This window comes from Thunnus thynnus, chromosome 5, assembly GCF_963924715.1.
Source record: "Thunnus thynnus chromosome 5, fThuThy2.1, whole genome shotgun sequence".
Classification (NCBI taxonomy): Eukaryota; Metazoa; Chordata; class Actinopteri; order Scombriformes; family Scombridae; genus Thunnus; species Thunnus thynnus.
In genome coordinates this window covers 7,719,948-7,747,854 of record NC_089521.1, presented here as the reverse complement: position 1 = coordinate 7,747,854, position 27,907 = coordinate 7,719,948, and the positions used below count along the sequence as shown (strand labels likewise).

At 39.8% G+C, this 27,907-nt stretch overlaps 1 protein-coding gene across 2 annotated transcripts in view; it reads right to left on the bottom strand.

Moving 5' to 3' along the window:
* The window catches only part of smpd3 (sphingomyelin phosphodiesterase 3), a 71,714-nt gene that overhangs the window by 34,367 nt on the left and 9,440 nt on the right, over window positions 1–27,907 (bottom strand). The window contains exons 1-4 of one of the 2 annotated variants that reach the window (XM_067588966.1): window positions 19,554–19,708; window positions 3,575–4,282; window positions 2,115–2,360; window positions 1,056–2,013 (exon numbers count right to left, since the gene is read on the bottom strand). In XM_067588966.1, the coding sequence (XP_067445067.1) occupies window positions 1,056–2,013; window positions 2,115–2,360; window positions 3,575–3,876 (1,506 nt within the window). In that variant the 5' untranslated portion in view covers window positions 3,877–4,282; window positions 19,554–19,708. Of the gene's footprint in view, window positions 1–1,055; window positions 2,014–2,114; window positions 2,361–3,574; window positions 4,283–19,553; window positions 19,709–27,907 lie in introns of those variants that run through there. The other variant, XM_067588968.1, reaches the window with a different exon arrangement.

Below are 27,907 nucleotides of genomic sequence, written 5' to 3'. Positions count from 1 at the left end.
CTCCATCACAGCAACACTGTGACAAAAGAGCAGCAAACATGCTGAGTGGAATTAATCACATGAGGGCATCAAATGGGTTATGAGATAGAGAAGATAGAGGGCTATGCTATCTGTCTGATGCTATCTGTCTATCCCAGTTCTTACGGTAAAAGAGAATCAGAAGAGGAAAACTAAACTCGGTTGATGTTGAACTGTTTTGCAATATGATGCCTTTGCCATACTATGGTTATCTACAGTAATTAATACAGACAGCTTGAGGGTCATTTCAACTTTCACACTCACCCTTTTTCACAAATGTATAAAAACTTAATTTAGTATAAATAGACTTATGGGGCAGATTCAATTACTGCCTTGCCAAAGTTAACAGATAGTGGCGTGAGAGATGACCAGATTAGCTTTCGGCTGAAACGGCACCAAGCAGCGATCAGAGCACAGCCACATTTCTGCTGCAGGAAAAGCATAAAATTAGGCCCTCAGTGACATTTAGTTCTAATTCAGCTCAGTTTGAAATGAGATGAAATGAGAAAAAAGGAAGATTTGCATGTTACTTCCGCAATGTGAACAGAAAGAGGAAAAATACAGTGAGGAGATGATTCAAGTTGCGCAATGCTTTTGACTAAAAATTATTGTCCTGCAGTCTTGTCAAGGCCTCCTAAAAGTCACCCTGTCTAAATATAAACTGAGTTATTAGTTATGACATTTTTTTAAACTGGTCTTTACAACTCTGAAACTAATTTCTGAAACCAAGAAAAAAATGACAAGGTTGTCTGTGTCAAAACTTTAAAATGAAGTTGTCCAAAGACTAATCAGAATTTTCTATCAAGTTATTTAAATTGATTGAAAACGTTACAGAGCTTCAGGGAACCTCTGTGAGCTTCTGGGAAAAAAGTAATTTCTTTTTTTTTTCTTTTTTCTTTCTCTTTCCTGATTGTGTAGAGCCATCCTTTAAATATGACTAGAATCTCACATTGACTGAGAGCATTCCAATATGTGCATCAGTACGATGAAAACACAGGTGGATAAGAAACAAAAGAAAGCAAAGTAAAACGTCTGACCTTGGCAAACAGCACTCCCTTGGCTGCCAGTGCGTCCTCCCCTCTCCCGTTGGGGTAGCACTCGTAGCGCACATCCAGGATTGGATAGCGGCTGGCCAGCATCAGTCCACTGTTCAGGAATTTGAACCTGGAGCAGCAGCCTTTCCAGCCGTACCGCCCAACATCACTCAGCACGTAGGGGAAGTAGCGATGCAACTGACGCCGCAGTCTAGTCGTCGATCCATGGTCAAACACTTCCTGTAGTGCCAGGAAATCCAAGTTGGCAGGGAAAAAGGCAGAGATCTCATGGTCGAATGTCTCGTCTCCGTGGCGGCGTTTCCGTCCTGGGCGCTTAAAGATTGACGTGCGTGGAACGTGAGAGAGGGTGTTGTTGGAGGATATCATTCCACCGCTGTCACCTCCATGGTAACGAGTGAGGGACTCCCTCGAGGCAGTCATGCTGCCCGTGTCTCCCCCTGCCTGCTCCCCGGGCCGATGGTTCCCTTTCTCGGCCTCCTCTTCCTGGGGGTCTGGCTCTGGGGCACTGATGCTGATTTGAACTCCTGAGGTGTGAAGTGGACAGTCTGGGGAGGGTTTTGGCTGGGTCCCTTCCCCATGCATGGGGCAGTCATGATGGCCGGGGCCACTCTGTGGCCCTGTGGAATGCATGGGGCAGTCTGGAGCCTCCCCTGAGGTGTGAACGGGACAGTCTGAGCTGTTGTTAGCCCCTGTGGTGTGGAGGGGGCAGTCTGCTGTAGTGTCTGCTCCATCTGAGTGAAGAGGGCATTCAGAGGACCCCTGGTCTCCTGTAGTAGGGTGAACGGGGCAGTTGGTGGCACCTGAGGGGTGAATTGGGCACTCGGTGAGGGCTTCAGTTTCAGTGTCAGCTGGGCCATTGGTGGTGTGTGTTTGGTCTGGACGATGGTCAAGAGAGGAGGTACGGCGGAAACCTGTGGCCAGGCTGCTGAAAGATGCCGCACTGATGAATGGAAGACAAAGAAGGAGACAATTTGATTTTTGTTTAAGACAAAAATAAATGTGTTTTCTTGTGCTACTAAATCTTGAGGATGCGCTCCCTACCTGATGGAAGTGTTGGTAGGTGAGTCAATGTAGATTTTTATCTGAGGCCGACTGGCACCATTGCGGATCCTCTTCCCCACCTCGCAAGCTCTCCTGTGGGTGTCTGACAGGTTGTTGAACCTGGCCAGGGAGTCAGGCAGCAGGCAAACGTTGGCACTGCTAAAACAGAAGCTCCTGCCCTGGGGCCTCCATTCCCCGATACCCCCCGGCCCTGCCTGGCCCTGCTCAGCCTGGTGTTTGTCTGGTCTGGACAAGGTGAGTAAAGAAAATACCATATCATTTTAAGCAGTCCTCCTGTTTCTTTAATCTTTGGTAGCCTCTCTGTGACATAGGTATGATGGTGTTGTACCCAGCCTTAGTAGTTCACATTTAAAGTACAGGCTGAAAAGTGAGTTTTGAAAGCCTGAAATGTCAGCATGCAGTGACCTGACCAATAATAGTCAGGTAAAGTTCTGACAAGTTCTATCAACCACCCACAGATACTGTAAAGGTAGATTATAATTATGTTGTTAAATGGGGCAGAAAAATTTTAATAACTTTCCTGTTTAAAACAAGACTGGCAGTCTCACTTTTGAGATATTGTCAGCACTTGCAATACTTTTTCAAATTTATCTTTTTCTTTTATTGTATATTGCACATATCACCACAATAATTTATCTTTATTTCATTTTTCCCAGCTCTATTCTCTTACTGCTTCTTGATCCTGCTCTCTACTGACTCACTGCACTTTGACCTTACATTATGAAAAAAGGTAGTACCTGAAAAATTCAATGAACCATTACCACATTAATGTTGGGCAGCAGCATAATTATTGGAGACCAACATAGGTAACAAAAGCAATGTCTGTTACATTTTACATTGTGTGCCTCTAGGAAATCTGCAGAATTACTGGAAGACAGTGCTGTTCTTCCACAGCAAACAGAGCTAATACAATATTTCAAAGTTGGTGGTCATGGCGGGTAGCCACTTGGGTGGGTGTTTGGATAACTAAACACCCACTGAGAACACACCGAGCCTGGCAGCTGGAAGCCAGACGAGTAAGCAAACTATTTACAGTAGATAATGACTCCATTTTCTGCCTCTCGAAATCTCCAAACCTGGTGAATAACTGGTACAGCAGATATAAAATGAAGCATGACTCTGCAACTGCATAGTCTATTTTTCACCTCAAATTGATTCAGAAACCCATTTTGATGCATAGTTTAGGAGAAACAATGAAACTGACAACTGTCAAACACCTTGGGAGTCATAGTTAATGTCTCTCCTGATGTTTTTATGTGCAGGCTTATTTTATTTCTTCAAAGAACCAAATATTTTCTAATGTGGTTGCTCATCTTTTATACTGATGATACAATCATGAGGGTTACATGTACATTCAAAGCATGAGAACGTGTGACCAGTTTGTTTGAACTTAGAGTACCAAGGCATTCCAAGTGTCAATAATATAAAAAAGTGGCTACCTGGAGTAGGTGTACAGGTAAGGCTGGCGGATGGCCTGCAGAGGAGCCCAGATGATGAAGCCCAGCAGCGCAAAAGGCAGGGAAGCGAGGAGGAGGAGCAGGTAAAGGGGTGCGGCGATCAGGACACACAGGGTGAGGAAGGAGCATGGGTCCTGGGAACGCTGACGCTTCTCCAGTGAGGTCGCCACGCAGGAGGCCAGGAGTCGGTCCAGGAGCCAGTAGCTGGGGAACACCAGGCTCCATGATAAGCCATCCAGGAAGTGCAGACAGGCACTGGAGTAAGGGGTGATGTGGAGGACCATCTCTTTCCCTCTTTCTCTCTCTTTCTTCCTCTCTGTCACTTTCTCCTCACCTCGCACACTGTCCACACCCACATGCACTCTTTAAACAAGCAAGCACAAATCTGTTCCAGAGATTACATAAACTGAAATGAATAAAAAATAAACCAGACTCAAACGTAGACCCTCCCCCCGCCTTGGAGAAAGGTACACTACATGGTTTGGGTGATTTTTATCTTCACAGGCAAGCTTGTCCCAGTTTCACTACCCCTCCCTCAGCAAATACACCCTCTACAGGAGGGGTCAAATAGTGCAGTCTGGAGGTAAGGGCTTGCCATTATGAGAGCTTTTCCTTGGTGACGGATCTATGATTGCAAGGGCTCCAACCTCGGAAGGGGGCGGCCATTAAACATCACCGTTTCCTCAGGACCTGGAGAGTGTGAGCAGGTCGATAGAAGAATAGAAGAAGGAAATAGGTTGGGGGAGAGAGGGGGGAGGAGAAAGTGGCAGGGGATCAGTGATTGACTTGCTCTAATGTTAGCATGCTGTGAGCAAAATGAACATAATACATTTTCCCAATGTTTGTAAATGCATAAGGGTAGAAATATATGTTCCTACAGATATTTAGTCTTGATACAGGAGTTATGTGTAAATGCATGTGAGTGAGTAGATTTATATTAGATTAGATTTTTTTTTCACACTTAAGAAAAATAAATATATTATATTGGATCTGTGTAGTAAAACTAGTATTCATATTCTATAGCATACTGATACACATTGTTTGACAACATGTTCATTAAATTATATCACTATATCTAAAGCTAATGCTACTCCACTACAGTATGCTTAGTAAGGTAAGGTAAGGTAATTAGTTACCTTTTAGTTAGTTACCTTTTTTAATAGGAAATGGGTTGTGGAAACAGTTCCTAGAAATACATGTAATAAATGGTAAGTATGCAAGTAATGGATGCCAATATGAAACTAACCATTACTGTTAAAAAGATATTACTTTCTTCCTGCCCACAGATGACTTAACAAGAAATTACAGTTCTTGAACACTTCTCAACCGACTGTTATAACAGCACAGGTCAGAGTGGGAAGAGAATCAATTCCACCCGCATGAATAAATGATGAATAGATTAATTCATTCATGTCAACAGCTGGGGGTTTAGGAAGAGACAATGAATGTAACCTCAGTGTAACCTCGTATACCCCACAGGGACCACCAGAGCAACAGCACAACAACCCTAAGCTTTTAGGTTACGACAGTGTCACATCTATAGCACGACAAAATGACTCCATAATCCATCAAACCACACCACTGAAACTCACCCACCATATATGGTGCTAACACATGTGACATGCACATTGTATATTGAAACATGCAGTAGGTAAAGGCAGTGCCTCCAGGTGTAAAAACTGTCTCATATGATTGTTTTAAATTAATTATTCCTCCAACTGACTCATAGATGTAATGAAACCTGTAAATAGAACTGTAAGATTACACTTGTATATTTGATTATTAGCCAGCAATCACTATTATTTTACTCCCACTTTTTACTCTATAACCACACCTACACATTATCCCAATAAAAAGAAAACAGGACATAGCTGACACATGGTCTGTCATGCATTCATTTTACATCCAGGGTCTGTTCTTTATCTTTTCAAGATAGAACACTTATCAACAAAACAACACGATATGAGCCTTTTTTTCATAACAGTCTGCTATTTTCTGCCAAAATGAGACGCTTTTGTTAGACAGGCTTATCCTCTTAATAGCACATCTCTATCAGAATTACAATAATCACTGTCTCCTCCTCCTCCCTTGTTATCTTCTGTACTGTCAAAACCTTTGTGTACAGTAATGATTCATGTTATGACAGAACAGCTGCTTGTTTAGTAAGATGACTGACTTTCCGCCTGCTCTTGATCAACATCCTAGTGTGTTAACTGACTGGTTGACCGGGTGAGAGATGAGGAGGTGACTTAGTGACTCACCAGTAGGCCTGACTGGCAGGATTACTGTGCTTCCAGCTGACTGACTGATGAAAGACTGTCTTACTGTCTGGACAGCTTACTGACTTGATGTATGATTGTCTGACAGATTTGCAGGTCGACAGACAACACTTTTAACTGGGTAAATGCAGCCCCGTGGCAGTCTTTAATGTTTTGAATGGAACTGAAAATATGACCTGTGGTTACTGAATATTAACTATGATGGTGATTGGTAAATGCACAGTTTAACCCACTTATTGATGAAACTCTGGTATCCATTTTACATTAACAGGCAGGGAGGGGACTGAGCAGGCAGACAGAAAATCAGTGAATTAATGAAAGGATGCAAACAGAAGGCTTAATAAAAAGTGATGTGTGGATTACATAAACGCTAATCCACACAAATTCACTCATAGCTCTGCTGCCTGGCATTTAAGATGTAATTTGCAATCTTTCCTCATTAACATGAGCTATTTATGGATCACGGTTTTGGGTTAAACCAAAAATACATGGGTATTTCAAAAGAAACAGTTTAGAATCATTTTTCATTTGGATTGTCTTTGGTCTTTCAAAAGGTTGGTGTTTTTTCTGCTGCCAGAAGACGCTTTTCACTGCAAATAACAGTAAACAAGGTTATCTGATGATGAGAACAGCTTGTAAAATGCATACAATAATAGAAAATGAACAGAAAATGAAGAGAAAAAACATCATCGAGATATTAATTACACTGCAGATCAGTATTTTAAAGTAGTACAAAAAGAAAATAAAAGGTGCAAATGATTATTTTATCATTTCATTATTCATGTTATGTCTTTGTATATTTACTTATTTTTATTTTAAGTACAGATAAATTCTTGGATTGTTTATGAAAAATGAAAACTGAAGATATACTATATTGTTTGTCAAGAAAGCTTCAGTCAAGGTCCATATTTTTTTTATTTATTTTTTTTTTTTAGAGCTTTCCACTGCATCTCATGGTCAGTGGATGTAAGTGGGCCTTGAGTTGAAGGAACAGTTAAAAATTGTGAGTAATTCTCTCATTTACTTTTTTTCTGACAGTTAGATGAGAATATAGATACCACTCTCATGTATGTTCAGTACATATTAAGCCAACACCAGCAGGTGTTTAGCTTAGCTTAGCATAAATACTTGAAACGGGGGAAACAGTAAGTTTGACTATGTCCAAAGGAAGAAGTCACTGCACCCAACCAAGAAATAGTTCCAGCGCGTAACTCCCCATAAAACCATAACTTTTTGTTTTTACTTTGTTCTTTGTACAGATTAAACTAAGAAAATACAGTGTGTTACTTTACAGGTGCTGGTAGGCACATTTTGTTACTTTTGGACAGTGCCTTTACTTACACATAGTTAAGCTAAGCTAAGCTAATTGACTTCTGGCTCTAGCTTCATTTTTATTGTACAGTCATAAGAGTGGTATTGATCTTCTAATCTAACTCTTGGCAAGAAAACAAATACGTGTATTATCCAAACAGTTTTTTAAGATTTCCTTGTCTCTCCAATGTCAAGAATTAACTTTCAGGCTTTAGGTGTATTCTCTAGATATATTTTAAATATCAACAAAGGAGAAAAGCAAAAAAACAGCGTGATTAACTAAAATATCAGCGCCGTTTAAATAACTAAATGATTGCAGATTGGCTACATTTCCCATCTTTCTTGGATGCCATTTGAAGGTTAACAGCTCGCCAAGATGATTGACAAGTAATGGAGGGTGAAGCTGGTTAACTGAGAGGAGGGAGAATCTTTAAGTGCAGTACAGGCTTGTGCTCATGTTATCTGTCTTTTATGATACTGTGTTAAATCCCATGACCCACAAACCATAAAGGCTTTCACTTTTCCACAAGACTATTTTCCTCAGATCCTGTTAAGAATTTTATTTTTGGAATAGCAGACGCCATCAACAACCAAACCCAGAAAAACACCCATCAATCACAGTTGATATATCAGCAAGCACAAACTGTCACACTTGGCCTTATCAGGGGAAACGCAGCAGTGCATAATTCATACCAAAACACACAGGCTTATAGGGAGAGATGGAAATACACAGTGACGGCACAAAATCCAAGAGAATGTCAGCCGACATTTTAGTGGCAAACACACATAGTCATGGACAGACACGCCAAGCAGGCAGAAAACTGATTTAACATGCATACATGCACACATACATACTGCACATATACATACATGCGGACTTAAATGGAGAATATTTTATTGTGCTGCAGTGCTGAGGAGCTGGAATCTCTGCTAATTAGAGTGAGTGTTGTTTATTTCTGAAATCTTGCTGCCACCGATGTTTCACCAGAGGAACAATGTCGACTAATGGAGACAAACATGTTTCTGTACCTCTATCTCCTGTTCAGGAAGTGTACAATTTCAGCTGTCTCCTCTGTATGTGCTTCACTTTCTCTTCAACATTATGTTGACAACAAAGTCTCACATCAAAATGTGTAATAGCTACGTTGGTCCACAGCACAAAACGTATTAGTTTCACAATAACGGCTCTAAAATTGTGAGATGCCTTTTTTTTAGCCTATTCTTTTCTATTGGCCTGCGTCCATGTCACGTGTCAAGTTTATATCTGCTCAAAAAAAAGACATTCCTTTTATTCTCAGTGGAAAATGCAACATTTTAATATAGTTTAGATTAAACATTAAACATTAAAATGTGTTTTCATGACATTTCTAGTGAGAAATGTGCATTTTATTTTCATAATGTTCGTTCAATGATGTATATGATGTTTAGCTTGTCAGTTATTATGAAGATTTTTTCAGGCTTTTTATGGTTGCTATGGATGCTGCTATTGCTGAAACTGCGTAATTGCATGTTGTTTGAATCATTGTCTTTGCGTTGTGTAGTTATCTGAGCTGTTTTGTTATTTGTGTTATTTTATGTAACTATTTGATGATGTTCTTTCAATAAAAAATGTAGATTTTAGAGCGCTCCAGGGATGAACTGAATCCAGAATTTGAAGCCTTGCAATCGGCTGACCAGAGGACTCGCTCGGAAGTGTTTTCCTCAGTGTCACCATGTTAAGGTTTTCTTTTAATGATATCTGTAACATTTCTCAACACAAAAACACGAAAGTGTTCTTGATAACTCAACAATACGGTAGGTTAATTTTTAAGGCCATCAGTTTGAACCATTTCTCCTTTGATTCTGAGAAATAAAGTTATATCTGAAATAAACCAACATCTTTACTTTTTCTAAACATAGATCATATAGATGCAGTGTAATTACTAGTTCAGCTGTACTATTCAGTAGATATATCTTTTTAGATTTTGTTTGTATACATGCTATGGTTGATAAATAATAATGTTTTATTGGATTTTAAAAGATTGTTGTTATCAGGTCCCAATCTCTCAGGTCTGCACAGTAATACCTCGGCACTTCTAGTAGCTGGTGACCAGCAGAAACACTATGAAATATGATAATGAATTATTGGGAAATCTGGTAAACAAACCAGTGTTCGAGTGTAGTGAATTGTTAAAATCATACATTCAGTAGACCTGTAACCAAAATTACATTAGAGATGCCAAAGGACAAACTAATTAATTGTGAATATTTTTTCTGATATAGTTTTTCTATTGCCTGCTATTAATGAATCCCAAGAGAGCGTCCTGTTTTACATTACAGAGAGATGAAAACTCGCAGCTTGCCCAATATGAATACAATATGATGAGTGGTGCTTTAATCAAAGAGCAGTGTGGGAGTTTAACTCCTAATTAGACAAAAACAATGACACTTCAAAATTACCTTTCCCTCATTTACATACATATTGAACAATATGAATAGAATGAAACACAATGTCATATATGACACCATGTGGTAACAAAACAGATCAAATTCCTCCTTTTTTTATTGAGGAAATGGAGCTTTAACATTACGTTTCCACTCTTTTTACTTTTATTTTATAGAGGTAGTATGCATTAACATCCTACAGGGACCATGAACACACAATATGTATTGTCCTGTAGTATTGCAGTGAAGCATGGACTAAGTGCCTGATAGGACGCACACCTCACTGTACCGAGAAGCTCATTAGGATGCACAGATCGACAACCAGGAAGTCAGTGATAAGTGACTATGCTAGCTTGGGAACTGTAGTTTGTGAAAGTTTTCCCATAGATCTGCTTCAGAGAATACCCCCTCAGCTCCAATCAATACTGTCTGTCTGGATAAACAGGAGAAAAACGGTGTGTGAGCGCTACTGCTTCACAGTGCATGTGTGTGTGTGTGTGTGTGTGTGTGTGTGTGTGTGTGTGACTGCATATGAGTACAGAGAGCCAAAAGGGTCATATTAGCACAATAATAGCATCTGTGTTTACTCTCTAAGCGTATTTGTGTGTGTATGATGTCTTTGCATGTGTACATTTTGTATAAGGCACAAATCATTGTGTGTATTCGTGGTGTGTGTTGTGTTTGTCAGTACAATGTAGAGCAGGGGCTAAATGGAGCATAACGGTGATCAATAGCCACCTTTTGTCAGGTAGGAGAGAGAATAGAGCATTGAGACACACACACACACGCACACACACAGCCCAGAAATCTATGATGAGGGAATGGTGATAAGACAAATAAGACCATTTGTCAGAAACTAAAATAGTGCTGGAGTACACATCAGAGTAATTGCGTCCTCTCTGCATCTAATGCATCTTTTAATTTTCCTCACTGTCAGTCTTTTGTCTTCTTTCCTCATTGTCTTTGCCAAACTTATTCTCTTTCATTCTCTCTCTCTCTCTCTCTGTCCTCTCCTCCTTCTTCTACTCTTTTCATTTCACTGCATGACCAGTATGTAATTCAGCAATTGCCACATGTGCTGTACACACACAAACACACACATGCAAAGGCCGGTGATGTCACTCTGCTCTCAACATGCTCCGGGGAGCTCTGTTGTCATGGTGACCTAGTCACATACACTCTGTAACTGTACTAGTGTGGCTGCCTGTCAGTGTATAGAGAACACACACGGGCTCAGTCAGGACAGAGCTCTGGCTCTCACATACATGTTGAAATGTCTATATAATATAGTGGGACACACACACTCACAAAGCGAGCATGTTTGCAGCTACAGTGAAGCATGCTAGGTGTTTAGTTCATGTTTTATGCTCCAATCGGGGAGTGTACTTGAAAATTTGATAGAAATTTTCCAATCAATTAAGATTTGTGGTCCTGTCAATGGCTACACATTTCCATCAAAAACAAAGCAATCTGGGCTGAAATCAGGCCTGTGGGAACAGTGGGGCAGAATAACAACTCCCATGAGCACTCTGGTTTCTCAACTGGACTAGATAAACTGTCAAATTATTTATCATCAGCCAGAGAAGTGCCTGCAGCTAATTACCCTCAATATTTCACAACCGTATTATAGCTCGTCTCAGGAGGTTGTCTATACGTGTGTGTACGTGTATGTGTGCTATATACTCATACAGTATGTGCTCATGTTGGGTAAGACTGGAAACCACTAGCCAACACAACGTATTGCTGTTGGAAGTGTGTGTATGTTTTGTAATGTATTGAGTGGTTGAGTAGTTGTTTCTGACTCTTGGCTTGATCAGTGCTTGTGCAAAACACATTAGGAGCAAGACTCAGAGCTTTTTGCCAAAATGTAGTTTGAATGTCATTTTCATCACTGCAAGACAATGTTGCACAAATGGTACACTTTTTTGGTAATTTACTAGCTCCAAGGTTGCCTGTTAGCAATGAAGTGGGTAAAGTGGTGCAGCTAAGGTTGTTTAAGCATATTAGGTTGTGCAATGCAATTTTGGTATTTGTTTTGGCATGAAATTGTGCTTGTCCTTCCACCTGCTCAGACCACTTCTTATATCAAAAACATAGAACAATGTCCATGTATTTCATTGGCAGATGTGCACACACAAGCTCTGCAAAAATAAAAAACACTTTGTGGTACATCTTTTCATCTCTAAAATGATGTTGCACACAACTGCACTTAACCCTCAGAGACATGAGGGGGCGTCTGCGATCTCGGTTGACCTTACTGTCTTTCAGAGGCTGTAGCAGGCTCAGTTCAGGGAAGGGGGCTAAGTAACGCTCCAAAGTTAGGCTTCTATGGGTACCTACAAGTCTCCCCTTCACAGACATGCCCATGCCAATCCTGTATAGTTTTTTGCATGCAGTATACATGTGTTATTTTTGCTAAAAATACTAATACTAAAAATGGTGTATTTGAATATTTCTGCACACTGGGGTCTCTAAACAGTGTTAGAATTGCATAAATTGGGTATGACTGGAAAGCTGAAACTGTTGTTAGTCCTCACAGTAGCTATTTCACTCAAGTGCGACCATTTTTTGTGATCTCTAGGATAATCACAGCCTCATGAAACTTTACAACCACAAACTAGAGACCTAAGGAATTCAGAGGATGTATGGCTTTCTGAGCAATTTCCAGAACAACCACCACCATCATCATCAGATCCAATCGTTGAAAAATGCAATTCTTACAGAAATCTCCAAATGTCAAAAGTTTTTGATACCAAATCACAGCATGACGTTTTCTATAGTGTTCCTCAAGGTCTTGGTCCTCAAAAATTGCTGTAACAACTTGTGAGATACATTTGAGCATGGGAATGGCCATCATATACTTGCATCATCATGTTCTAAGCCCTTATACACTCTAAATTTGAATAGGCGCCTAACCAAAACACAATTTATCTTTTTTTTTTTATTACAGATAGATTTATGACTAGAAAAACTTGACACACAGTCATCTCAAACTGCATCTCAAATTAATCTTCAGGTTCCCAACTTTCCCAGCGCCAGGATTGCACTTAAGCTTATGGTTACCAATCTTGCAAAACTTATTTGGTCACACCCACAAGCACTAGTGCCAGGAGTTTGTGCCAGTAATTCTATTTACGTCCATTTTCAGGAAACAAGAGGCCAAGGTCTGAATGGTTCATTGTTAGAGATTTAATATTCACACACTCAAATTAATTTACAGTATCTCCTACACTTTAAATATCCATGATTACCTTGAGCTAAGAGATCACACCCTCTTCTTCTGTCTCCGTCTCTCTGTCTCTTTCGTCAGTGTAATCGTGGTTGTATAACATGGTTAGTGGAAGCATATAATACCATCACTATGAGACACAATGTAATCAGTACGGTAATTCGATCAGGACCTGCTGCCACCTGCTCTTGAGCAACATTGCTTTCATGACAACAAATGAACTGGACAAGGCTGACTCACAGCAGGAGGGAACACACCAAGGTTTTAGTGAACTGGCAGGTTGTTTTGAAAATGCTGTGTTCATACAAATATTTATACAAAAATAAGACTAAAAATCCGCACTTCCAACTGTATTAAATCACAGCAGTGACTTTTCTTAGACAAAAATAAAAGCCGACATGATCCTCTCTGTGATGCATAATTTCAAACGAATTAATGGTGATTATTTTGATATAATAATGGGAATAAATGTAAACCAGCAGCTGCTTGAAAGGCAGGACAATGTATCCAAAAGTCAGAGTTATGCTGTTGTTTAGGACAGATGTGGTAGTAATGTGAAGTATACACGATTCAGAGTAGATGGTCCTTCTGAGAAACATTATAGCTTTGAATCTAACCCTTGACATTTTGTTTCATGTCGCTCTCCCCTTCATCTCTCAGTCTGGCTCTCTGTCTCACTCTGCTACATTTACCGTCTCTCCTTCCTGTACATGATCTAATAAATTGCTCTGCAGAGCAGCACGGCATCACCTCTGGACTTTTACATAACACAAAGACTGCTATTAGAGCCTTTCTACCATTAACCTGCTTTTGATTTAGAGCCCACTGTGTCGTCATCTGAACATGGCAGCCACTATGATTTGTTAGTACAATAGCTGGTTCAGACCTGCCATGTGGTTTATGCAGCAAATTCTGTGATATTTCTAAGATGCCCCTTACTGGGGCATACACAAATTTAATAACCCACTTTACTATCCATACTGTATATGTGTATGTATGTAGTTATGTAAAATGGCCCATTGAAACTGCACCCTGATGTTCCTGCTGTACTTGTCACAGCCTTTGACATTGTGAACCACCCAGTTCTCCCACCCTCCTTAGCTGACTTGTGCATCTCGGAACAGTGTTCCTGTGGTTTGAGTCCTACCTGATGGCAAGGAGAAGTGTAGAGGCATCACTTTCTTTCCACTGGGGTATCACAAGACTTGGTGCTTGGATCCCATCAATATACATCACTTTCCTTGGTCCTTATCCACTCACATGGGTTGTTTTACTATGCTGATGATACACAACTCTATTTTTCCTTCCCGCCCCCATTGACCCGGATCACAGCCTGTCTCACCAATATCTCAAAATGGACGATGGAATGCCAACTTCTACCCTGTTCTTCTAAGAATGAACTCCTGGAGATCTTAGCCAGTCCTTCTGTCCAGCACATGAGTATCCAGTGAAATCCAACGAAATCTGGGCCTTTTGATCAATGACCAACTTTCATTGAACACGTTGCATCTGTCACTTGGTCACTTCATGCTCTATAAAGTCAGAAAGATCTTACTCAAACTGGACTTCCTGGACAGTGTTTTATTTCTCACCTACAGCAACGTGCCCCAAAAACGCAAGGCTGTTTTGAACTCCTTCATGCAGGTTTATGCACCTTTTCATTCACTATGACCTGCAAATGAATTACAGCTAGTCCTACCATCACTGCAAGGTAATGATGGTTTGCTCCCTTGATTATCTAACTCAATTTGTTAGCTACCTCAATTCAATCAGCAGAATCCTTCACCGTCTTCACAAACTGCCTCAATACCTATCTCTTCTGAGACTGGCTTTTCACCTAACATACTCTCTCTTCCTCTATTGCCTCGTGTCTTACTTCATGCACCTGCAACCTGGTGGCACTTGTGTCACATGAAATGTGTAGCTCATTTGTACATCACCTTTGACAAAAACATTTGGCAAATGGATACATTTAAACATAATGTGCCAGTTGACAATCTTCATCTCAGTGCAAGGTAATAGCTAAGAGGTCATCTCAACTTCCTCAAAATGGTTTCAGTGTTGCTCTTTCATCGCCAATCATGTATGAAGGGCACCAGGACCTGACCTGGCTGCAAATCTCCTGCTAGCTCAGCTGAGGTGCTGTAACATCTTTAATTGGCCAGTGGAGCTTTACCTACCTGTTTTTAGGATGGCAAGACTAGTAATATACAGTATGTAACTTGTTCTACAGTATGAACACTGCATCCCATATTGTCTAGCTCTACAGGGGAACAAAGATCATTACTTACAGATTCAATATTTCATTTTAACCTATAAAACCCCTTTCTGTTCTATTATTTCTCACATCCCTCCCTCCCCATCCCAGATCTCTTTTTTTTCTTTTTCCTCTCTTTTCTCTCATTACAGGAACCACAAGGGAGAAATCACAGAGCCAGAGATTGCCTGTCATTGTTCACCTGCCTTTGTTTTCTTTCTTATATCCTCAACCATATATTTCAATTGAAAAAAATGTCAAAATCATAAATGGCTTGGTCAAATTTTACAAATGCGGACATGTTTTTGTAAGGATGAGGAGATAAACTCCAAAAAAAAGCAAAGTCGGATAAATAATTATCTCACACTCTTTGTGCTTTGCTATTTCTATTCTCTGTCTGTCTGCCTGTCTGTCTGTCTGTTCACCACTAATTGCTGTCACAATAGGACAGGAAGGCAGTTTAAAAAGTGTTCTTCAAAGTAGAGTAAAGTACACAATGAGACTGCTCAATTACACTAACAAGAGTTCAAATGTCTTCCTTCCTGGCTTTCTACCAATCATTATCTATCTCCTCAGTCAAAGCGACCTGACCACTTGACCGCTATTAAAATACAATACAGTCCATTCAGACCTGCCCACTGCAAAGCACAGTCTTACATGCTACAGTCACATTCAGCGGATTATAACCGTGACTCACAATTACCCAACAGCCCTTTGGGCAGCCATCCATATAGGCTCAGAGGAGGCAGCAGTGGAGATCAATATGTGTGTCTGTGTGTGGCCTCAGCCCTCTGCATTTGCATGAATGTGTGACTGTGTGCAGAGCTGCTGTTGTGTTTGTCCTGTGTAATCCACAGCAGCCAGTTTGTAGTGGATCAATACCTCAGACTAATGGATGTCAGTGTAGCACCAGTCTGCTCAGTATTACATGACAGGACACGAGGAGCTCCTCTGGCTAGTTGTAGCTTAATCTTGCTAATGTTTATAGTAAAACTGAGGCATCCATGAGTGGCTTGTAGTCACACGCTAAATAGAGCATTAGCTGATTTACAACTTACTGGGTATTTAGCTAGCTGACAAGCAAAACAAAACAAATCCAATACAAACACAAAGCGTGCATTTACGTGCACACATATCCCAGCTTTGAGTTATATTGTGGTTTTGATTATATGATGGATATTACATTTACATGCAACATGAGAAACCTGGTCATTCATATTGATGTATACAGTACATGATTTTAACAGTATTCAGGTTTCTGATCATGTGGGCTGTTGTATTATTCTAGTAGGCTGTAGTAAAGCATGTTTCCCATATGCTATGAGAATTAGATATCAATCAACAATCAAATATAACAACCAACATATAAGTCAAAAAAGTTTTCTGTCTTCTGGGTTTGCTTCCATGTTGTCTCACCCCACAGCACATGTGCATTAATGTTTCTCTCTGTCCATAGACTTTACTTTGCAATGATGTCATGCACATAAAAATGGCTCTGGGAAAAGTTTTGCAGTTCCGGGTGTCCTGTTAACTCTCTTTTATACTGTGATCTATGGGAAACATGCCTTTTTAGTTGCAAAACTGCTGTTGGCCGCAAGTTGGCAGCAAGGCTGAGTGGCAGCTCTTAATATATCCATGGTATTTGTCTAGAATTCTTCTCTGTTGCATTGGTGTTCAGATTTCGCAATAAATTGAGAATATCTGTAGAAGTGTTGGTATGATAGTGATAGAAGAGATACTGACAAAGAGTGCAGGGAGGAAGAGAGGGGAAGGACAGGCAACAAAAGTCCCCAGCTGTAATTGAACCAAGATCATTGCAATTATGTGTTATACATCTTAAGGATTTGGCTACCAATTACAAACAAAAAAATCCCTACCTGGGGGAGGGAATGAGCCTAAATGGAGTTGAGGTTGGCAGTAACCACCACAGCTGAGTGTGATAGGCTGTGATGCCTGTCAATCAAACAAACACACTGCCATAGCTACCGGTCTTTAAGCATTAATATATTTTGAATGAAACAAGTTTTTAAAACGAAGCCATAAATTGTATTCATTGAGACCATAACATCCTCTGGAAAAAACTATTTGACTATCTGACTCAGTTTCGTCCACACAGACACAGCTTTCTTGGAACCAGCATCAAGTGATAATTACAACAACTGCAGCTTGAGGCAATTCCAAATCAGCTCCATCATTCAACTGCAACTTGCAAAACTAATCTTTATCAGTGCCAGTGTGCGGATATTTGTGTCTGAAATGCTCTGCAAACCACAAGGCAAAGTGTTTAGGCTTGACTGAATTTCACTTAAAATAATAACACCTGTGATTGGCTGGCCACATCGCTGCAACACAGCTAAGAAGAATAATGAGGCTACTGTTTTCTACATGTTTTTATTTAAGAGAAGACTATAATGGTGATGATTTGACTTGCAGTCTTTAAGTGTATTTTAGCAGCAAATGACTGTACTGACCCACAGCCACAGCACAACAATCTTGCACATCTATGGTTTTCAGTTGATTCCCTGTCAGATGGATTCAGAGATCACTAGCGCAAAGCCTTTATACCAGCTCTAATGGTGAGGGCATATACATATAGACAATAATTGTGTATTAAAATAAACAATACTGCAGCAGATGGACAAATATGTGGAAGAACAACCACAAACATGAGCTTCCAAACACAGTATAGTCTCTTTTTTTTCCTTTTTCCTCCTACCCTTCGTCCCTCTTCATCCTTTCACTCTTCTCCTTTTCTCCCTCCGTTTCAATCTCTTGCTTTTCTGTCCTACTGAACTCTGACCCTTGTCCCCTCCCCCCATGTCAGCCTTTAACAGCTTTAATACACACACATGCAGACAACCGATAACAGGCATGGAGACATGGAGGCAGACAGAGACAGGTTTTCACTCTCAGTACATTAAGTCATCATGACCGTGGCATTAAGATGTACATTATCTGTACACACAAGTACAAACACAAACACACACTATGCTGGCACAAAAACACACACTCACATATACAGTACATCAGTTACACAGACACCCACACGTTGTACTCCGCTCTCTGGCCTGGCTGTAGACAGAGCGCTATAGATTGTTTAGCATTGATTTGCTCCACATTTTTTACAGCTAACCGTTGCCTGCTGATCCACTGTCAAAACACAATCATACAGAGACAATTTCACTTCCAGTCAGACCACAGAAATGTATTTCATATCCACTTGCCACATGGGCAGCTAAACTCTATCCTTTACCATCCCACTTTCACTATTTCACCAACAAGCTTGGCGTTTATGATGACCGAGGACTTTAATTATGTTTGGCTTCCAAACAGCTAAAAAATAGAGAAACCTACCATCATGTGGCCTAAATTAAACATCATATTGCCTCTGGTCATTTCCCAACATGCTCCCAGCAGCAAGGTCATATTTTTTTTGTATGTCAGATGAAAACCCTATACACCAGCTTTGCCACAGTTAAGATACATGCTGGGAAATTCACACTGACCACCAGGCCTTTCTTTCAAATTCCACAACAAGTTGTGAAAACATTTTATTGGTATTTATGTGTCGGTATTTAAAAGGTAAAATCTGGTATTTTTCAACCTCAGCCCTATTCTCATAATTGCGGCTAAAAATTAGTGAGCTGATCCAATTTGAAGGTCAGGCTTTGGCAAAATTGACCAAGATTATTTTAAAGCTGCACTAAACAACATTTTTATTTAAACAATGGGAAAGGTGAAGTACTGGTAGTGGAGAACTCACAGAAAATTATCATCTAACTTTGGAGTTCTCCTCTGATCTATGGAGCATTTTAGCATCTTTTAGCTCATTGTTTCTGTTTTATGACCTTTGTCCCGAGCTGCAGAGGGCAACTATTTTCAGTGAAAAAAATCTCTGACAAACCCACTGTACACTATCTGCTCAGCACCAAAGAGCAGACAGACAAAGTTAGCAACCAGTTGGTGAACATAGTGAAGCATTTAGCAGCTAAAGAGTCACATATTTCCCTCAAGAGTTGGTGGAGACAAAAACAGAGCTAAAAGGACAGTGAATATTTGACTTAAATTACCAGAAACACGACTCCAAATGAATGCTTCTGCTGCTATGTGTCTGCTGGATGTGTAAATAGGCAACAACTTTACAAAGCCATAACAACTTTGCATGGTGATATGTGAATGTTTACAGCACATTCCTCCATGTGACCCAAAAATCCATTAATGTAAGTTTTAAAAAGCATTTGTTCTGCTTTTTACAGTTTGAGAACTAGATTTTTAACTAAACAAGAACTAAAAACCAGGCTTACTTTCTCTTCTTAAAACCCAGAAGTGGGATCATACAATTAAAGCAGCACTTTAAAAAGACATACTGTGAGCTCACACCGTGTTATCTTGATGAGTCATAGAAAAAGTGCGCCTGAACTAATGCTCTAACAACAGTGACTCTGTGGTTAGAACTGTTACCTCAAAGGTCCTGGGTTCGATGCTGTATCGAGCCTCTCTGCGTGGAGTTTGCAGTTCTCTCCGTGTTCCCGTGAACTGGAGTTGGTGCAAGGTAAGTTTGATGTCTCAACAAGGCATTCTCCCCCCTACATGCTGCTATTACTGCTTGTGCTGATCTCCCCCTTGACAACCACAGCCTCTTCCTGTGTTAGTCTGTTATTATTTATCATACTTGTGACTGCACTTCCTGTTGTGTACATCATGTACTCTGTGCTTCATACCTCAGTGATACATATCTGCAGGATTCTGTTCTGTTACACCTTGAGAGGGTTCAGGTTCCTTTCTCACTGAATCTGTAGTCTGGATCCCCAGGGCACCCTAAAGCTACCAGCTCAAAGGGAACTTTAGGTACTGAATATTGCCTGACGTGTTTTTGAAATCCACATATGGTTTACAAATAAACAACCCTCATTGTGATTTTTTTTCTTCATCATCATAAAAAACCTTAACTTTAACAAATTTGGACTCGCTTAAGCTGGGGTATGGAGACTCCCTCACCTTGTCAATGGCTACAGATTCTCAGGGGAATGGTGATGGGAAAGAACAACTGAAAAAGGAGAGTGAGAGATGAGGACACAGTCGGTGAATGTAGGGGAAAGACAGGAGCAAATGACTGCTAGCTGGCTGTCGCCGTCACCAAGTGTGGTGAATGTTGCTATGGAAACGGCCCAAAGTTCAGGCCATGGCAAACAAAGGTAAGTGTTTGGGTGAGCGTGAGAGAGACAGAGAGAAAGAAAGAGACTGAAAATGAAATGTCCCTTTACAGTAGCATACAGTACAAGTCATTTAGAGATGATTATTGTTGCAATGTTTAGATAAATCTGTAATATTCATTGTGTAAAAAACTGAACAGAAGCTATGTGCAACACAGTATGGATTAAAAAACGGCTACAAAACCATGTAAGATAGACATGTACAATATGTGAAAGTATGTTGAATCAAACAAGTATTATACAGTGTATACATATACTTACATTTTCTAAAAATAAATAAAACTGTGCATTTAAGAACCTGTCTGTAATTGGCATTAATCTACTGTATGAAATAATTTGACATTCAGGAAATACGCTCATTCACTTTTTTAAGAATAAGGTGAGAAGACTAATATCGTTTTATATCTGTACATTAAGTATGGAGGAGAGGAGATTAGCTTAGCATACAGACTAGCAGCAAGGGGAAACAGCTAGCTTGGCTGGTTTGGCTTGAATTGCATTGCTGGCTTGGCCAAAAAAATTCTTTAACTGAAGAGATAGTATTTAATATTAGTATTAATATTAGTATTTAATATTCAATATTAACTCATCAAATTTGAGGTGTATCATTAAGGTGAACCAGCACCAGCAGTTTTAAAAGCCTTATAGCTACTAGTATATATAAGAATAAGTGGCAAATTTCAAATGACATATACGACTCACCAGACTGGTTCACATTTAAACCTTTTAAATTTATACTGATGCCATCGCTACAGTGACAAGCCTGTATGAATATAACAAGGCAGTGACTGGCTGAGCTGCAGTTTAATGGTTGGTATTATCTCTTGTGCAGGTTCATCTAATTCCTCAATTCACAGTTTTTATGAATATTACGTAATACAGGAAGATACAATATATATCTTAATCTATAAGGTTACTAGATACAGAAGGCATGCTTCCTTTTGAAATGTTAGAGTAAATAATCACTATACAAACCACAAAGACATAAAGTTTAGATACAAAGTGTATCTGTATTTTGTATTGCATGTCATACTTGCTGAGACCGCAAAAGCCCTAAAGCGGTTTCATCTCTATGTGCTTGCTTTATGTCTAAGACAAATTTCCCTGTGAGACCAATAAAGTCATCCTGAATTATGATTCTTGGGAAGCCCTGTAATCATTGCTTTCATCTGAAATTACTGAAATGTTAAGACAAATGGATGTGGCAGGGGAAAAGCCTTACAGACTTGGAAAAAAAAAAATCACCAATAATTCCAGACTTATTGACAGTTAAGAAATAAATGTTCATACAAGCTTAACCATCTTTTCCTAAATCAGTAATATCCCACATATTTTGGAAATCAGACAACATTCTGGAAAATGGACAATGCACTGAAACTGGGTCTTGTTTTTACCTACATTTCATAGAGGACTCAGCTCTTGATGCATTTAATTGATACTAGTGCAGTGTCTGTTCAAAATGTGCCTGTTGGGAATGGGCCGATTGGATATGTATGTATCGATTGACAAACGTATCAATTGAAACATTAAGGAATTAATAAATTAAGTGGTTTAAATCCAGACAGAAGCTTTACCAGTGAGACTAAACTGAGGTTGAACCATAGAAACAGTTTAGGGCCCTCCTTGCCTCTCTCCCGTCCCCCTACAGCGCCAACAGGGTGTGACACTAGCTAACATTAGCTTAGAAATGGAGTCCGCTAATGACTGACCCCAAGCTGGCTTTCTTTCTATTGGACAGGTAAGCTAACAATACTACAAAGCATGTGAAATATATTGTGATATTGTGGTTTTAGCTGGTTAATGTTAGTGGGGCTGCTCACTCACACTGACGGTGCGCGAGTACGCATGCCAGCGCGAGCAACAGGATGCTGACTGCAGCTCACTTAATGGCCACCAGTGACATCAACACTGTCTACTATTTATGTAATATGGTTCTTTTTAATAAGCTATTTGTTGACATTTTATCATTGTTGTGATGGATAAATTATGGATAAATCCATTGCAAAACACACTGACAACATGTCAGTCAGCAATTCATTGATATCAGCATTAGAAATCTCTCACATCAACAATACCTATGAAGTAAAACATTCATTAAAAATGTAAAATGAATATTTAATGGGCATAACTATGATAGGACTATTTGCCATCTGCCAGAGAGAAACAATGAAACTATAAACTGACCTTTTCAGCTGGAAAGTAGGCACGATTACTTATAGCACTATTATAATTAGACTGTACCATCTTTATATTTAGGCTGCATTTTTGGGAAAGAGATGTTTACAGTGTACAGATTATGTTTGAAAATGAAGATGTGCAGCTTGGAGAGCAATGCATCATGGGCAGTTTACCCTATTTGTTAATGGGTTGGTGCGTGCATGTCAGCCTCCTTTGAAACCTTAGAGAGAGATAGAAATGGAGGCCTTGATTCATTCAAACCACCTGACTTTTTATCAATGAAACAAAATAAGCAAAAAAGCTGACACATTCAAGATGAGAGTACAACTTAATTTCTGGAGCACGGATTCATCATCATTCCATGTTTTGCCCAAATCTTTTTTAAGCTGCTGACAGCTTGGTTAGGCTACAACTGACAGACTACTACACTGCTTAAAGTCAAGATGGAGCTGTCATTATTAATGACTGGAGGCTCAATCATATGTGATGTTTATTAAAGGTAGGAAACTAGCAGTCTGAAACACCAGATTTCTAATAATTCAACAACCAAGCGATGTTACTCAAATATATATTGTTTATTTTTGTGTGTGTGCGTGTATTAGTTCAATAATAATTTGTTTCACTTCTTAAATGAATGAAAACTTCAAATCACACACCCACAATATTAGTCTTAACTTGACATGATAAAGTCAAATAAATATAAGTCAAATATATAATATTCTTGGGCTTTGGAGAAGATGAATGTGTTAATGCAGCTTGAAATGTGTTTTAGTTTTGGATGAAAGGCTGAGATTGTCAGAGTTTATGTAACATATAATCCTGTTGGTTCTGCCTGTGATTTACTTCAAGGTGTCCTGTATTTATCTTGTTCCCACATGATTATTTACATATGTGTGATATATCGGGCGCTTGTCTCAGTTAACTGAGAGCAAGGCAGGTAGCTGCTGCAGCCTACATTTGTAATCACTTAGCATTAGAAGTCTGTGGTAGTCACTGATGGTTTGCAACATGGAAGGCTGTGATTTGTTTTGTTTTTTTTCATTTTATTGCTCTTTTACCCTAAGCTTGTCCTTATATACACAGAAAAACTAATCCAGCAGCTGTAGTTTAGTTTGCACTGTTAGTGATATTTAGCAATGGGCTAATACAATAATGTGATGCAACAATGCTCCCTAAGTGAACCAGTATACCTCAATATGGAAGTTGTTAAACCTGCATGATTAGATTTTCTTGGCCACTTTAGTGCAACAAGCTGTAAACACAACATTCAGCGTGTTTACATGCAGGTAAATAACAAGTGACCAGGTTACTCAGACAAATTATTCTTTTTTTTTCCTGTGTGAGGTCTTCTGTCATACACATGCATACTTGCAAAAAGCCGATTAGAAACCCAGTTACCTGTATACATGGCCACTAATCTGCGTTCTCCTGGGGGAACCACATTTCTTGTTTACATGATGTTTGAGAAATCAGCTTACAAGAGATAGTCATCTGTAACCCAGTCACTTAAGTACATGTAAATGCACTGATAGACATATAACCTTATAAAGTTTTATGTGGAATTTGTTAGTAAAGTTTCTTATTTACACATCTAGCAGACACAGAGCAACATTTGCATTCATTTAGAGTCATGTTTCTGGCAACCTGATGAATGTAAGTCCAATACTCACTCTTGTTTTAGCTCTGTTTTGAGTCTCCACCAACTCCTGAAGAAAATATTTGGCTTTTAAGATGCTAAATTTTCCACCAGCTAGTAACTAACAGCTTTCACAATTGTCATTTTATGCATTGTTAATATAAAAATATTGATTTTTGTAGTTTATCCTTGCTTTCCCTTTGTTAGCCTCTTAGTTGCATTCATTTGGGTTCACAGGGTGCATCTGAAAAACTCAACATCTGACTGACAGACAGTGAGGTTGTGGCCAAATGACAGATCTGATTCCAACCTGTCTCTGCTCCTTCCGATGGTTGCAACAGAATCTGTGCGTACTGAATGCTGCCAGCTACACTGGTTGCATCTGTAGCTCTGCATTTTGAATCCACTCAGCTATACAGACACTTTGAATTTACCACATGGGAGGCTGAAAATAGAAAGAGAATGAGGAGGAAGTTGAAAATCAGGTTAACACGCAGCACAGAGCCACAGCCCACCCTGCCTCAATGTCATCTTTAACCTCAGCACCTAACTAATTACCGTACAGGGCTTCCTCTCATCCTCCTTCCCCACCACTCCCCTGTCAACCCCCCCCCCCCCCCCCCCCCCCCCCCCACACACACACACACACACACACACATTCATTGAGGTCAGAACATGGCCTGTAGTCCACACAGGTAATGACAGACTGTGTGTGTAGCTCCAGACGGGTACTGTGCGGTCCTCACGCATACTCTTTTGTTTGAGCTTCCTCCCCCTGTTATCAGTGTGTGGCTGGTTCTCCATGAGTTTATAAAGCCATATGGTTGAACTACATCGACCACATCAGACACACACGACTCCACCCAAAGCACCTCTTTCCAACCTCACATAAGAAGTAGATTAGGGCCTTTGAGAGACAGAACACGAGGGCACCTCTCGGGCAGATTGAGCAGCAACATGACTACAGCTGCAGTGAACATGTGTCTTCTGTACCATAGAAACAGAACTGTTTTAGCAGCAGAAATGTTGGTCACCATAGTCAAAGATCTGTAAGAGACAAATGAATGATGTGGGTGTTTATTATTTAATCAGTTAACAAGTAGATGACTGACAGCACATACACACACGCACACACAGGCACATAGGCACCATAGACTAATATAAAATAATGGACATAGCCTGGAGTTTGCATTTTGACTGTCGCCATATTGGATTTTTGGAGCTGGAAGGGACGAGAGGGTGGAGCTGACCCTAATGCTAGCTGCTAGCTGCTTGCTTGGTTAGCGCAGTGTATTTACCATTAAAACAAAATGTACTTATGGGAAAAACTGAACATCCGACTCAGACTTAAAGGGTCTTTTAGTACAACCAAATGCTGAACAAGACTTTTTTAGGCAACCAAAATGTTACAATTAACTTTCATGAACTGAAAACACACTGATATACAGCATTTGGAGTTACACCATGGTCACATTACCTAGCCAATGTTGTCACCAAGGTAGCAACTTGCCTGTGATGGCACCCACTTGTCATTCAAAGTGGCAACACCCTTAATTATGTATAACTTAAGTATAGATAAAATTTAAACAGGTGAGTTATATAACAATTCACCCCTGTACAGTTAACAGCTGTAAAGTTGGGCATTTTAACATGGGGATCTATGGGGATTTGATTTTGGAGCCAGCCTCAAGTGGCCGTTCAAGGAACTGCAGTTTTTGGCACCTCCATGATGACTTCATTTTTCAGACCCAGAGGTTGCCACTTGGCAGGCACACATGCATGCACACACACACGCACGCACAGACACACCTACACACAGACACACACACACACACACACACACACACACACACACACACACACAAACACACACACACACACACACACACACCAAGTTTCCAAATATAAACCTCAGACTGGAAGATTAACTCAACCAAACCCAAATCCTGCTCTCTGCGTCCTCTCAGCAGAGGTAAAGGCAGGACCAGCGGTGGAAACATAATCTCTCCATGTTAACACAGTCTGCTCATACTGACCTGCCAACAGCAGCAGGCAGGCAACCAACCAACCCCCTCTTCAACCCCAAACATAAACGCCCACGCACAAATACACTCACAATCTACTGCACATCTGTCCACCCTGAATGTAGCTTTAGTGAGATGCACATATTTGAACAAAATAATCCAGAGTAAATATCGTTCAGCCAATCTCATTCAGATGGATTACAAAGATGAACTGTTCGCTTTCCAAATCCTCCCCAAAAACCCAATTTGACCATGTTGGGCTGTTTAGTTTACATTAGTGAACATGAAGTAGTCACTTACCAAAGCCAGTGGATAAATATTAGTGTCTGTTAAAAAAAAGTCCCTTTTACAGAAGATGATTCAGTTGGATACCATGGTAATGTTTTTTTCTGAGCTCTAAATTTTCATTTCCATTTCATGGTGAATTGTAAGCAAATGATAGTGTTAAAAAAATCCCAGGACAAACTGTATAAATAAAAGCTCAGGGACTGTAAGATAATTATTATGGTGGGGAGGGTGGCTAAGCCTTACGTTTTTATTTTTTATTATGTTTTTAAACCAAGACCCTCCAATGTTAATATTTTGACACAGAACTGGTAAAACTCCTTAAAACATTTACTATTAAAAGAGACAAAACATAAATAATCTAAAATAGTGTACCCTGATTTAAGCATTTAATATCTTTATAGAATAATAATAGAATAACACCTTAATTAAACTTTAGTCTTAACAATTTGCACCACCAATATGCACACATTGAGTGAAATTAGTAATTGCCAAATGTCTAAATATCTAGCAAAAACTAAAACACTTTTTGCTAGAGATAAGTCAGTCACTCATCATCAATAAAATCCACATGAACTATGTTTCTAAAAACTCATATATTTGTCCTTTTAGCTACTTGTGTGATTGCTATGGAAAAAATAACTTGATTCAGAAACATGGTTGCTGGCCTCTACATATGGCCAAATGCATCTTTATAATCCATGGCACACATGAAAGCCATCTTTTAGAACTATTACCTCTCTATATAATACATCTCACAAAGGAAGGTTTAAATAAATAAATCAGTCAAAATCCCCCACATAATTTTCATACAGTCCCTTACTAGTACATGTGTCTCGCCTCACAAAACAGTGAGACATTCAGTCCGAGTCTGGTTTATGACATTGTCACTGGCATGGTATGGACAGCACGGACATGTGCAGCCCACAGTAACACTGTCACACAGTATCATGTTTTAAAATGTGAGATTTTGGTAGGAGGGCTGTTTCTGTACAATCAATCACATTGATCTGCCCTGTATTTTAATACTGTCTCAGTCTGTGAATTCATCAGGAGACTTGGAGAGTCTCCATCAACAATGAACAGTGAGCATCCATCTCTTCTAAATGATAAATCAGAGATGAGAGCTGTCGTGTTTTTAGTTTTAAGACTCATTTGTCCTCACTTGTCTGGCCAACACTGCAAAAATCACCAGAATTTGACATTTGATACTACTTTACGGGGTAACCCTTCTTTAATACATTGGCTTGCCAACAATGTGCAGGAGCAGCATGACAGGAATTGAAAGTTAACATGCTTGAGGACACACACACACACACACACACCCAGCATTAGCAGTGAGCAGGCTGGAAGGACACCAGTTCAACCGATGGTCACAGTGCCACCTCTGCTCTTCAACTGTGCTCCTCAATTGGATTTCAGATTATAACAACAATACGATTTATAATAGAGGCTGAAGAGGAGAGTGTGTGTGTATGC